At 34.2% G+C, this 14956-nt stretch overlaps 1 protein-coding gene across 3 annotated transcripts in view; it reads left to right on the top strand.

The window, feature by feature from the left end:
• Cacna2d1 (calcium voltage-gated channel auxiliary subunit alpha2delta 1) overlaps positions 1-14956 on the top strand; it is a 465343-nt gene that overhangs the window by 374554 nt on the left and 75833 nt on the right. For all 3 annotated transcript variants that reach the window (XR_011707765.1, XM_027926328.2, XM_027926327.2), the window contains exons 11-12: positions 918-1076; positions 6244-6348. Coding sequence is in view for 2 of the 3 variants with exons in the window: in XM_027926328.2 (XP_027782129.1) it covers positions 918-1076; positions 6244-6348 (264 nt within the window). In the remaining variant the exon portion in view is untranslated. The remainder of the gene's footprint in view (positions 1-917; positions 1077-6243; positions 6349-14956) is intronic.

Below are 14956 nucleotides of genomic sequence, written 5' to 3'. Positions count from 1 at the left end.
TATCCTGGAGTGTGCAGTACTCCTATTGTTCTTATCCTTTTGGAAATACCCAGTGAACTATGTGAATCCACTTTATAGAACTGTCAAATTACTTTGTTGCTTATTCGTAACTTTTCAGTTTGGAGCAGGTATCATGGGAGAGTTTAAATTCTGTCCTCTCACAGTCTCTTATTGCTGAGAGCTTTGTCACTCAGAGCAATCACTATGTGCAGTAATCGACTTGCCCTTCACTTACCTCCACAATCCCTGTGTTCTTTATTTATATCATCTAGAGAGTGGCATTTGTAAAAGGCTACCAGTTGATCTTGGTTCATATTACCTTTTGGTTTGAGCTAACATAGAGTCCACTTTTACATTTCAAAACTGCTATCCTCCCCTGTCATCCAGTGTCCTCTTTTTTTTAACCAACCTTTTCTGACAAGAGGCAATTAAAAATCCTTACCTTTTCCTGCATCCTGGGCAGGTATCTTATATCAGTTTTATTTATTTATTTTTATGTGGTGCTGAGGATCGAGGATCACCCACCTCCAGGGCCTTGCACATGCGAGGCGAGTGCTCTACTGCTGAGCCATAACCCCAGCCCTCATATCAGTTTTTAATTTGGAATTCATATTGTTGTTTTTGTTTTGTCTATATGATCCTCAGATTTGGGGACCAGAAGGGACCTCACATAACTCAAATTTATAAACAGGGAAACCAAGAATAGGAAGGTGACTGGCTCAGGGTTAACAGTGTAAGTTGGAGGCTTAAATGGAAGCTGCCATTTGATCTTTGGCCTTTAGTTACTTAGACACTCTTCATTTTGAAAGAGATAGCAATGCAGTGAGGTCGAGATGGGTAAAACAAATTTGTTGAAAATTGTATGTTTGATCTTAATGTTCATTTATGCATTTTCTTTTTTTTTTTACTTTTTGCAGTTCAACAGCAATGCTCAGGATGTAAGCTGTTTTCAGCACCTTGTTCAAGCAAATGTAAGAAATAAGAAAGTGTTGAAAGATGCAGTGAATAACATCACAGCAAAAGGAATAACCGATTATAAGAAAGGCTTTAGTTTTGCTTTTGAACAACTGCTTAATGTAAGTAGCAATACTATGCCTTTTTTTCTTGTGATTGAATTGTTATATCTGAATCTCATTATCTTGAGAGCTACTGTCTTTAAGGTTTCTTAATAGTGCTGTTTTTACTTGTTTAGAAACCAGATGTACCAGATGGACACAAACTACTGATATGTCCAGGCAGTAGAAATCTTTGAACTACTTTTATTTTTAAGTCCAAAATTCAAAAGCTGTATACCCTATCAATCTTCTTTTTCCTTTAAATCATTTTCCCCAAAATTCTGTTATAAAAAAATCATTTGTAAGCTAATATTTTGATTTTATTTTGTATAAGCATGTGAAAATGGGTTGACCTATGTAGATTGACATTTTTTTTTCTTATCTCAATTGCTACACTATTTTTTTGGATATGTGTAGTATCACTCATCAATGGTTACTAAAAATATTTTAGTTTTGACTACCTCATCTGTATATTTAGGTTTCTTGTTCCTAAATGAACACAAAAGTCCAAATGATAGACCTTAAGATGAACAGAAAGACAAGTCTTGTTGCAGGAATTCCTTCTCAGCAAAGATTCCTGTGCATCACCTTTGGAGGACTGCACGTAGACTGGCAGACCCTGGCATGCTGCCTGCCCTATGGTATAGCAGGCAGCTCACTCTGTGGACAAGTATCTTCAAATGGCCATGTCCTCTATTTCATGCTGTGGTACTTGATTTTTGCATCCCTCCTGAGGAAGTATTATTACAAAGGTTGAAAATGGGAACCTGTCCTCCCTGTACTTTAGTTTCCTCACTTACATAGTGGGGGTCACCACAGCTTACATGTGAGAGGGCTGTGGAGAGGATGGTCCAGAGAACACAGCACATAACACACCACCTGCAAGTGATGGCTATCAGGTGGGTTTGGGGCTCATGATCATCATTATTACTGTAATTGATGATTAGCCTGGGGCTGTTACAGTCAGCTCATCCTTCCTGTCATATTTGCCAAATCACTGAATAAATCAACCTTTACATATAGTCTTTTCTGAAAATCTGACTTTGTTGTTCTCTGAGTGAATAGTCTAAACAGTGTTTGAGATCCATTCATTTCTTCACTCTGCCAATATTTATTGAGTACCTTTCAATTTGCTATCATAATGCCGGGGTTAGAATTATAGGAGGAAAGATCATCTGCTTTCAAGAAGGTCTAGTCTAATGCACTGGATCATCATTCACATTATGATGTGGCGTTCTTCGTGTTTGCTGAAGCAGCACAGAGGAGAGGCAGCTTTGGTACCCCAAGGAAGTTAAGAAAGGGTTGCATTTCCTTGAAAATGGAATTTTGAACTCTCAGTAGAATCTAGGAAGGTAGATGAGGGAGGGAAAATCATTTTAAGAAAAGAAAAAAAAAAAAAAAAACAAGACAGTGTGGGTAACACAGAGAGATGAGACAACATGATGACATAATTAAAACATTGCAGCTGGTTCGGCATGGCTGGACTGTCAGCAGTTTGAGAGCAGTGATAGAAATGGAAAGGCTGTGAGATATCAGTGAAGAAAGTAAGAGCAAACTAAAAGCTCAGAGCATGAGAAGGTATGGTGAGGGGTATTCTGTGAGGTGTTCTGAAAGGGAGGTGGGTGTAATTGATGGATGGCACAGGAGGGGTTGCTGAGAGTGGGAGGGGACTTAGATGACACCAAGTTCTCTGAACTGGACTACGAGGCAGATGGTGGCACAGAAACCTGATGGGGAAATATGGGATAGAAATAGCTCAGTCCAGATATGTAAAATTTGAGGTCAAGTTTTATTTATTTAACAGACCCTGTTAGATAAGCAGTAAGAAGTCAGGAAAATGAACATGTTTAACATTGCCATTTTTAGTAGAAATTATCTTTAGTGAAATGACTATGCTTATTAAATAGTATATGTTCATGAATGAAAACTGAAATCTCAATACTTCAAAATTCAAATGTAATTTATCATTAGATTCAGATATATTTGTCCTCAAGTAAAGGAATATAAATTCCTTTATATTCTTATACTCTTATAAAGTAAGAGGTTTTTTTTAAATTCTTTTATCTTGAGTAAATAGTAGAGTTTTCTAAATCTTGGTGTTTGAATTATTCTTATTATTGACAGTTTGCCTCACCTCACTCCCTCCTGTCTGGGTTTCAAAGAAACCTAAAGAAGGGTTCAGAGACAGGCTCACTGGAGGCCGCCTTAACCCCATGTTCGTTCCTAGTGGAGGACAAAACCTGAAAACTCCTATGGCCCCTCCGCCTGCCTTCACTAAAGTTGTAAATGATTTTTAATATGGTGTCTATGCCTCATGTGTTTTTTTTCCTACATATCCCACATACATTGAAATTTTTTGTTTAAATAATTTTCTCAAATATTATGGCTCACTTTATTAAGTTGAGGCATGTTTAGTCATTTCCTTCAAACACTTATGTTCTTATTATGCTATTTCATTCTGTTTTTTTCTTTGTCCTTTCAAATTTACCTTTAAAATCACAGAAGCAACTATCAAATTAGAATCAGGCATGTTGTTAAGTACAACAATAAACATTAACTGCATTACTCTTCAGTTATAATTTCATCAAGTATTATCATTTTTCAAGTTTTTGTTGAATGTTTATTTGATAGATGCTGTGCTTTGTGCTGGCCAAGTAGGGAAAGAACAGAGTTTGTTTAACTTTATCACATTAAAGTGTATTATCATTGCCATTAATTATAAATTTATTGAAATAATCAAATTTTTGCTCAGTTTGTTCAAAGTAATGTTAATTAGTATGATTATATGATTTTTACATAATTGCAAACCCATGGAAAAATTAATATTATTCACATTAATCCTACCACAAATCCTGAGGCAGTTACTCCTAGGAAAATTCATGTTGAAATCAAAAGATTTCTTGATCTTTCCTACATTCTCCCATTTTTTGTATGCCCTGATATCTATCTCTCCTAGGAAGAGAGTTATACACAAATATACAAATACATTGACAAATGCATTCATTAATATTAATTATACCTCCAGTGCTTCAAAAAGTAAAACTATGACCTATGGTAAAACTTTATTTACAGTATCGCTCTTATAAAATAGTCCTTGTGCATATTATTTTGACCATTTTATACATGCAGATAAAAAGATGAAATAGAGAAATTAATTTAGCTAAGGGATTTTTAGGCATCTTTTACACACACACACACACACACACACACACACATTATTTTATATTGTACTAGAAATTGAACCCATAAGTGCTATATCCCCATTTGAGACACAGTCTCACTCAGCTGTTTAGGGTTCACTAAATTGCTGAGGCTGGCCTTGAACTTGTAATTCTCCTTATCTTAGCCTCTGGAGTTGCTGGGATTATAGGCACATGCCACTGTGCCCAGCTCATGAACATATTTTTAAGATAAAATATGTAAAGCTCTGCATAATCAAATTTGCAGATAAGTTATCTTCAAAAGATAAGAACCTACACCTGTAATTCTACAGACTGAGGACACTGAAGCAGGGGATCTCAAGTACCAGGCCTGCATCAGCAACTTAGTGAGACCCTGTCTCAAAAAATAAAAATGGACTTCGAAATGTAGCTTAGTGGCGGAGTGCTCCGAGTTTAATTCCCAGTACAAAAAGAAAGAAAAGAGAAGAATGTTATAAATGAGTTAATCAATACTTATGTTTTCACAATGCTTCATTAAGAGCTTTTACTGCCAAAGTCCTAATAACCTAGTCAATGAATGAGGTGAGATTGTATGAAACATGATCTTTTCACCAATAGAGAAAAATATTAGCTTCATTAATTTTCACATCAGAAAATGAGATTTATCTTGACTGAAAAGTAAGATAAGAATGTAGACCTTAATAAGCTTGGACGCTAAGGAGAATTAATGATTTTTTAAAGCATTAGTCATTTGAAGTTCAGGGTTGTGCAGTCCAACACAGTAACTATCATCACATGAGGTTGTTGGGCAGTTGGAAGGTGGTTGATTTGAATGGACATGTGTAGAAGTGTAAAATACACAACAATATTCAGAGACTGATGCTGCTGAAAATAAAGCATATTACATTGATTTCATTTTGAATTGGCAATATTTCAGATGACTAAATAAATCATATTATTAGAATTAATTTCATATATTTTGTATTTACTGTCCTTGAGATGGCTATAAGAAAATTTGGAATTACATATTAGGCTCATATTACTTTTCCTTTGAATAGCATTGAGCTAGAGGGTTGACATTTTCAAAAAATTTGAGCATCTATAAATTAGTGTGATTTTTTTTTTCTGCATTTAAGGATATACATTTCTCAGTAGCAGAAAGCTACGATGATAATGTCATACATCAAGAAATCCACCTTTCTGAATTAATTGTTCACTTTAATGGCCCTTTAGTACTAGTTCATTGTTCTCCTGTGTCAACTCCTTTGGAGACCTTAAAGATTAAGAGGACTTATCACTGGAATTGAATCTTTCAGGAGTAGCATATGCAGGCAAGGTTGAGAGAAGAGAGAAAAAATACCCTGGGAATATCTCTGCATTTACAAAGGAATAAAAGAGTGTTATATGTTAGAGGGAGTTTGTCCTTTAGAAATGTAATTTAAAAAAATAGAATGAGGAGGGAAGAAGGAAGAATTACGTGGAAATAGATTGCAATTACACTGAAAAGGTTTTCATATTTTAATATTACTTCCTTGTTTCTGCTATAAAATCGTAGGGTCATAAAATTAACATGTGCATTTATTAACTTAAAGTCCATCTATTATTCAGTCGCTGAGGGATTATTAAGAGCCAGATATTCTTGTAGACAAAGAAACAACACAGAATGAAAAAAAAAATGTCCTGATTTTGTAGAGTGTACATTCTATTGGGAGAATCCACCAATAAGCACACAGATAAATAAAATATATACTATCTGTAAAAGAATATAAAATGATATCAAGAGAAATATAGTCTAGGAGGGAGCTTGCAAATTAATATAGGAAAGTCTCACAGATGGGGTAACATCTGATCCAAGATGTGGAAGAAGTGAGGTAGTGACATCTGCCTGGCCCAGGAACAGGTTTTTAGAATCTATTTACTGAGCAGACATTTCCCTCATTACTAGCAGTCTCTGCACGCTCTTTCCGTATTGGTTTATTTTCCATGTCCTTCATTATCAACAACGGGCAATTGTTTTGTTTTAACAGTATAATGTTTCCAGAGCCAACTGCAATAAGATTATCATGTTGTTCACGGATGGAGGAGAAGAGAGAGCCCAGGAGATATTTGCCAAATACAATAAAGATAAAAAAGTGAGTGTAATTATATAATATTTTTATTTTAATGTTTAGGTGGTTGTTAAAAGAGAAAGTGGTAATCTTAGTAAGGTGAACCTTTTTGTTTGAAAACATTTAGTCCCAACTGTAAAGTAGCATGAACTATGGGTTGTGAAATATAATATTTTCATAAGACACACAAGTGGTATCTGACTAATATGTCAGTAAAATAATTTGGACTTATTGCTCCTATTTGATTCTTATGCATCAATTTTATTTTATTATTTTTCATTTTTTAAAATCTATATATGTCAGCAGAATGCATTACAATTCGTATTACACATATAGAGCACATTTTTTCATATCTCTGGTTGTACACAAAGTATATTCACACCAATTCAGGTCTTCATCATGTACTTTGGATAATAATGATCATCACATTCTACCATCATTTCTAACCCCATGCCCCTCCCTTCCCCTCCAACCCCTGTGCTATCTAGAATTCATCCATTCCTCTCATGCTCCCTCACCCTACTCCACCATGAGTCAGCCTCCTTATATCAGAGAAAACATTTGGCATTTGTTTTTTTGGGATTGGCTAACTTCACTTAGCATTATCTTCTTTAACTCCTTCCATTTACCTTCAAATGCATGATTTTATTTTCTTTTATTGCTGAGTAATGTTCCATTGTGTGTGTGTGTGTGTGTGTGTGTGTGTGTGTATATATATATATATATATATATATATATATCACATTTTTTAATCTATTCATCTATTGAAGGGCATCTAGGTTGGTTTCACAGTTTAGCTATTGTGAATTGTGCTGCTATAAACATTGATGTGGCTGTGTCCCTGTAGTATGCTGTTTTTAAGTCCTTTGGGTATAGACTGAGGAGAGGAATAGCTGGGTCAAATGGTGGTTCCATTCCCAATTTTCCAAGAAATCTTTATACTGCTTTCCATATTGGCTGCACCAATTTGCAGTCCCACCAGCAGTGTATGAGTGTGCCTTTTTCCCCACATCCTTGCCAACACTTATTGTTGTTTGTCTTCATAATAGCTGCCATTCTGACAAGAGTGGTTTTGATTTGCATTTCTCTAATTGGTAGCAATGATGAACATTTTTCCATATATTTGTTGATTGACTGCATATCATCTTCTGGGAAGTGTCTGTTCAAGTCCTTGGCCTATTGATTGATTGGGTTATTATATTTTTTGGTGTTTAACTTTTTGATTCTTTATATACCCTTGAGATTAGTGCTCTATCTGATGTGTGAGATGTAAAGATTTTCTCTCAAGATGTAGGCACTCTGTTCACCTCACAGATTGTTTCTTTTGCTGAGAAGAAACTTTTTAGTTTGATTCCATCCCATTTATTGATTCTTGATTTTAATTCTTGTGCCACAGGAGTCTTATTAAGGAAGTTGGGGCCTAATCCCACTTGATGGATATTAGGACCTACTTTTTCTTCTATTAGACACAAGGTCTCTGATTGTATTCCTAAGTCCTTGATTCATTTTGAGTTTTGTGCATGGTGAGAGATAGGGATTTAATTTCATTTTGTTGCATATGGATTTCCAGTTTTTTCAGCACCATTTGTTGAAGAGGCTGTCTTTTCTCTAATGCATGTTTTTGACACCTTTGTCTAGTATGAGATAATTGTGATTTTGTGGATTAGTCTCTGTGTCCTCTATTCTGTACCATTGCTCTGCCAGTCTGTTTTGGTGCCAATACCATGCTGTTTTTGTTATTATTGCTCTGTAGAATAGTTTAAGGTCTGATATAGTGATGCCATCTGCTTCACTCTTCTTGCTAAGGATTGCTTTAGCTATTTTGGGTCTCTTATTTTTCCAGATGAATTTCATGATTGCTGTTTCTATTTCTATGAGGAATGTCATTGGAATTTAGATCAGAATTGCATTAAATCTGTATAGTGCTTTTGGAAATATGGTCATTTTGTTAATATTAATTCTTCCTATCCAAGAGCAAGTAGATCTTTCCATCTGCTAAGATCTTCTTTGATTTCTTTCTTCAGGGTTCTGTAATTTTCATTATATAAATCATTCACCTCTTTTGTTAAGTATTTTATTTATTTTTTTGAGGCTATTTTAATGAGGATAGTTTTCCTCATTTCCCTTTCTGAGGATTTATCACTGATATATAGAAATGCCTTTGATTTATGGGTGTTAGTTTTATATCCTGCTACTTTGCTGAATTCATTTACTAGTTAGAAGTTTTCTGGTGGAACTTTTAGGGTCTTCTAGGTATAGAATCACATCATCAGCAAATAGTGCCAATTTGAGTTTCTCTTTTCCTATGTGTATCCCTTTAGTTTCAAGAACTATGTTAAATAGAAGTCATGAAAGAGGACATCCCTTTCTTGTTCCAGTTTTTAGAGGGAATGCCTTCAATTTTTCTCCATTTAGAATGATGTTGGCCTTTATACATCAATTTTAAATAGGAAAATGTTATACAAAGAGAGAAATCAGAAGAGAATGGAGAAACAGCAACAATTTAAGCTCTTCCTGTGTAAAAGTATTATATCATTTAATTATAAAACACAGTAGTGATACTTAACTTTCCTAAAACACTTCAAAGAGAGTTCATATATGTGCCCCTCCCCCCTGCAAGAAAAATGCATATGATTTTAAAACTGTTGCATTTTAGGGAAAGATTTAAGGTCAATCCTTTTATAGGCATAATATTTTAAGAGATTGTGATACCAATAAGTAATGAATATAAGTGTTTTGTAATTGGAATATATTTATTTCAGTGTTTGTTTTGCTACAAGAGGAAAGCATTGTAGCAAGAGGGATCTAGTAGAACCTGTTGACACAGTGATCAACTTCCATCAAAACTATATCTTTTCTAACAATTCCTTATCAGTTTATGTCACTTTTCTCATCATACACGTTTTATAATTAGACAATCATTCTCAACCTTCTTTCTTAAAAGGCTGGAAATCCATTAAAAATGGTCAGATATTATATTTCTTGTGTTTCAAAAATTCCAACAAAAAAGTATGCATTTATCCACAAGAAAACTTCAGGATAGAATGTCGATTTGCTTTGCTTTACTCCCCCCATTTTTTTCTTTTAATGAGATGGTGACTCACTATGTTGCCCTGGCTGGCCTTGAACTCAGGATCTTCTTGCCTCAACTTCCTTAGTTGCTGGAATTAGAGGCCTGCACCATAACCAGCTTTTCACATTGATTTTCACTTTAGAATTTTTACCACTTTGAAAGATGTGGCTTATCACTGACTTTACTGGATTATATTGTAGTGTTTGAGGAAAACACATACAATATAAAGTTTATGTGTTATTTATGTGTTAAAATATAATTTTTTATGTGTTAAAAGATTGAAATATGAATTAATATACTCAGATGTTTAACAGATAAAATGTTGTGTGTGATGGGATACAGTTCTGATGAAAATTTTTTTTAACACTTTGAAACACTCTGTGCTTTTGAGCCTATGTGCATTTGAAAGTGATCAAAGAATTGAAATCATACACGAGTGAAACTACAGTTTAATAGCGGGAGGAAATTGTTTCTGTTTGCAGGATGGCATGATTTTATATATGGAAAAGTTTAAAGACTCAAAAAATGTACAGGAAAAAACCTGATAGAACTATTAAATTCAGTTAAGTTGCAGGATGCAAAATCAACATACAAATGTTAGTTGGGTTTCTGTACTCTAGTGATGAACTATCTGAAACAGAAATTATGGAAACTATGAAGAAATTAAAGAAGACATAGAAATTGAAAAGCATCCCATGTTGGTGGATTAGAAAACTCAATATTGCCAGGCATGATGGTGTATGCCTTTAATCCCAGCAACTCAGGAGGCTGAGGGAGGATGATCCTGAGTTCAAAGCCAGCCCCAGCAGATTAATGAGGCACTTAGCAACTCAGAGAGACTCTGTCTCTAAAGAAGATGTTCGAAAAGGGGCTGAGGATGTGGTTCAGTGGTTACTACCTCAATATTGTTAAAATGCTCATAGTACTGAAAGTTAGCTCCAGGTTCAATGCAATCTTTGTCAGAATCCCAATGCCATTTTTTAATTTTTTTAGAGAAATAGAGAAAATCAATTCTATGATTCCTGTGGAACCACAGAAGACCATAAATCACCAGCTCAGTCTTAGACCAAAAAGCAAAGCTGGAGGCTTCCCTCTTCCTGATATAGTGCAAAACTACAGTCACTACAACAGAATATTACTAGAGTAAGGACAGACAGATAGATGAAACAGAATGGAGTGCCCAGAAGTAAAGTTCATGACTATATGGTCAACTGATTTTTGACAACACTGTCAGAAATACACATGAGGAAATGTTTGTTGTCTCTTTAACAAATATTGGGGAAGCTATATAACCAAAAGCAAAAAAATAAAGTTCGATCCTTATCTAACACCATACTGAAAATTCAACCCCAGATGGGTTAAAGACTTATATGTCTTAAATGGATGTAGTGATTTAATGAGTATGACAACAAAATCCAGGCAATAAAATCAAAATTAAACATGAAACTCTATCAATGCTTCTGCACAGCAAAAGAAACAATTAATAGAGTCAAAACCTGACCTACAGAATGGGAGAATATTTGCAAACCCTTTGTCTTATAAGATGTTAATATATAAAATATATATGGAATTCCTAATACTCAATAACAAAACAAAACAAAAATAAAAATAATAGCTCCGTTGAAAAAAATGGACTAAGAACTTCAATTAGACATTTCTTCAAGGAAGATCTACAAGTTACCCACAAATCTATTAAGAAACTGCCAATGTTATTGGTCATCAGGGCTAATCAAACTCACAATGAGATATCATTTCACATCTATTATGATAACAGTTATCAAAGAAACAAAAAGACAACAGTATTGGAAAAGTTGTAGAGAAATTGAATCCTTTGTATGATGCTGAAGAAAAGAGAACATGATTAGCCACTATGAAAAACAATCAGAAGTTTCCCAAAGAATTAAAAACAGAATTACTAAATCACCAAGGCATCTGATTTCTTGGAATGTATAGACAAGAATTGAAATTATGGTCTTTAAGAACACTTTTGTGTTCATTGCAGCACTATTCAGTATAGTTCAGTTGGGGAAATACCCTAACCATCTATTGCCAGTTAAATGGGTAAAGAAAATGTGTGTGTGTGTGTGTGTGTGTGTGTGTGTGTGTGTGTATCATTTAGCCTTAACACAGAATTAAATTCTATGTGATGATAGGGTTAAATTTTGAAGATATTATGCTAAGTAAAATAAACCATTGATAAAGAGATAAATATTATATTTTTTCACTTACATGAGAATCTGAAAATAGTCAAATTCATACCATCAAAGAGTGGAATGTTAGCTGCCAGGGGCTGAGGAGAGGGGGAGAAAGGATGTTTCTAATCAACAAGTATAAAGTTACAGTAAAGCAAGATGAATAAGCTCCAGAGATCAGCTGTGCAACATTGTATTTGCAATAAAATAATGTATTATATACTTAAAAATGCTAAAAGGGTAGGTCTTATGTGTTCTTACCATAATAAAATAAAAATTTTAAAAATATATACAAATTATAGTCATAAAACGATGTGAGCCAGGTCCAGTGGTGCACATCTGCAATCCCAGTAACTCATGAGGATGAGGCAGATGGATTGTGACTTCAAAGCCAGCCTCAGCAATATAGGGAGGCCCCAAGAATTTAGCAAGACCTTGTTTCAAAATAAAATATAAAAATGTCTGGGTATGTTGCTAAGTGGATAGGTGCCCCTGGGTTCAATCCCTGGCACACACACACAAAAAAAAGTCACATGTATTTTTATAAAATCTGAAAACTACTGTCTGAATTCTACTTTTCCCCAAGTCTCTCCTTTCACATTCATTCAGCTGTTGAATGATTCATTTACATTCATTTTTCATCCAGATGAATCAAATATCATCCCGAGCAACCAAGGGAGGTGTGATGAGGTTTATCTGAAATACTGCTGAATGAGCCTGTAGATACATAGCAAAATTTAATGAAGCCAAAAGTTTCAAGAATTAGAACAAAATGTTTGGGTTCTTATGTGGAATGCACTGCTCTTGGGAATTAATCTACCTGATTATAGATAGGTACAGCTTTAAATCTGAATCCATGTTAATCTCTTCACACAGCTGTTCCAAATTAAAGCACATTCACTTTTTAATCTTTACCTGCAACAGTACCATTTCTCAGGGCTCAACCATGTGTACAAGACCTCCTCAAAAATGGTGCCAAAACCAAAATGAACTCTATCATAAAGTCCAAACAAATGAAAAAGAAAAGTAAAACCAGACACAGAGTTGAAAGATAATTCCCAGGACTAGCAAAATTAAATATATTTGATTTTCCGTATACTCGCAAAGAGGTTGCTTAGCAATACACACTTAAGATTACCTGTCCAGCTAGGAAATAGTTCTTTGGTTCTTTACTTAGTTTTCAATTCATGAAAAAAGAGGCATTTAAAATTAACAAAAAGAGAATTTCAAAATACCTAGTAAACTGAGTAAGAAGAACAAATGGGAAAAAAGCCATGTGATAGATATGCAATAATTTTCAAAATAAAGATTGCATAGCTAAAGTTATAACTAACAATATGTATTGTCATTAACTCATTTGATTTTAAAGAATTTTTTAAATTATGAGAAAATCTTTCCTGTATTACTTCCAAATAAAAAGAGAAATATCCTACAGTCTATAAAAGTCTAATCCAAGTTCCAAATGGCTGCATACCATAGTCAGAGTGAACATTAACACTTTTTCCACAGACAGTAAGAAAAACAACTCGCAGGAAATAATTCATCGCATCCTCTGCTAGTTCTCTGCCTGACTTTTGCATCAGGCAAAAATGAAGTCTTAGAAAGGAATGTTGAAACATGATAATGAAGGGCATGTAACATGTAAAGTAGTTAATATTATTTAACAAATGCATTGCATCTAAGAACTTTCATTTCAGGTATTTTCACAATTTCAACAGTTTCCGAGATTTTTGGCTTTAGAATAGATGCTCTACCCTTACTTATAAAAATGATATGTATTGGCTTTCCTGAAGTCACTGTAGAGCTGAGAACAATGCAGCTGACCCTCATAGTGGAGAGGCTATCAATTTAAAGGCATGTTTAGTGCACATTTATATGCATGTGTGTGTGTCCTTGTTTGTTGACAGCATTCGTTTACATTTTTTTCTCTTAAAATTTATGTTGAAAACTCTTTCCTCACTCTGATACATTTTAATAATATTACATTCATGTATTTTAAAGACTTCTTAATTTAGTATCTAAAGCAAATCTTAGGCACAGTGAACTTACCTTAGGCACAAAGAAAATGAATGATAAATTAACTTTAGAGTGCAGAAAGTACAAATTTTAGGCACAATTATATCATCTTGACATGGAATAGCCATTGTTTTGTGTTACAAAGTTTTCAGTAGAGATGATCTGTCCTTCTGTTTCTATGCTGCCTTCTCTTCTCATCAAGAACTGTGCACAGTGGGAACATGAGGTAAAACTGATAGGATATTCCACTCTTCATATAGCATCTTGAAAATACAGACATAAGAAATGACTGGATTGATGGCACCTTTCCTTTCACACTAATCATTCTAAAATGATTTTTCTGCGTACTCTGATTATCAGCATAAGTATAATATTTTGTCATTATAAAAGTAGATTATCTGAAATGAATCCCTGTGTGCCTTAAACATCTCAGCTGATGATGGTCTTTACAAAGCTACAAATTGCTTGAAAATGCAATGTGCTCATAGCTTATTCCTTCTTTATCAAGCACAATAAATCTACATAGAAAAAAAGAAATTCTGACCTTACTTCTGTATTGCCTTAACATGTGAGGGGCATCCATTATAGTTGTTAGTAAATTTAAAAACCCCTGCAATCCCAAAGCATGTACTCACATTATATATGCATATATAAAATGTGAGAAAAAATATTAGCTGGGTTCTTTAAGGCGGCATATGCAAAATCCCATGTGACAACTGTGTTTTGTTTTCTTTTTAAACAGTAGTTTTATGTTATTTATTTATTTGAATACATTGAACAAACAGATTAAATTCTTGCCTCTGTCAGAACTTTGGACACTTCAAGTAAATCTATCTTATGTAGACACAACAATATTTAAATAATATTTTCCCCTTGACATTGTAATTTGTTACTAAACAATAAACTCAGTCCAATCTGCTTCTCTAAAAATATGTTATATCTATCTATCTATCTATCTATCTATGTATTTATTTATTTATTTATTTATGTAATTAGTTATACATGACAGCAGAATGGTCTTTGATTCATTGTACACAAATAGAGCATAATTTTTCACTTTTTTGATTGTACACTAAGTAGGGTCATACCATTCATGCAATCATGCATGTACCTAGGGTAATGGTGTCCATCTAATTCCACCATATTTCCTATCCCCATGCCCCCTCCCTTCTCCACCCTCCCCTTTGGCCAATTTAAAGTTCCTCCATTCATCTCATGCCTGCGCCCCCCGCCCCCAGCATTATGGATTAGCCTTCGCTTATCAGAGAAAACATTTAGCCTTTTTTTTTAAGGATTGACTTAATTTTCTTAGCATGATATTAATTTACCTGCAAATACCATAATTTTATTA

The sequence above is a fragment of the Marmota flaviventris genome, chromosome 1, assembly GCF_047511675.1.
Source record: "Marmota flaviventris isolate mMarFla1 chromosome 1, mMarFla1.hap1, whole genome shotgun sequence".
NCBI classification, from domain to species: domain Eukaryota; kingdom Metazoa; phylum Chordata; class Mammalia; order Rodentia; family Sciuridae; genus Marmota; species Marmota flaviventris.
The sequence above is the reverse complement of the archived record's forward strand: the minus strand, read 5'-3'. Positions and strand labels throughout refer to the sequence as shown.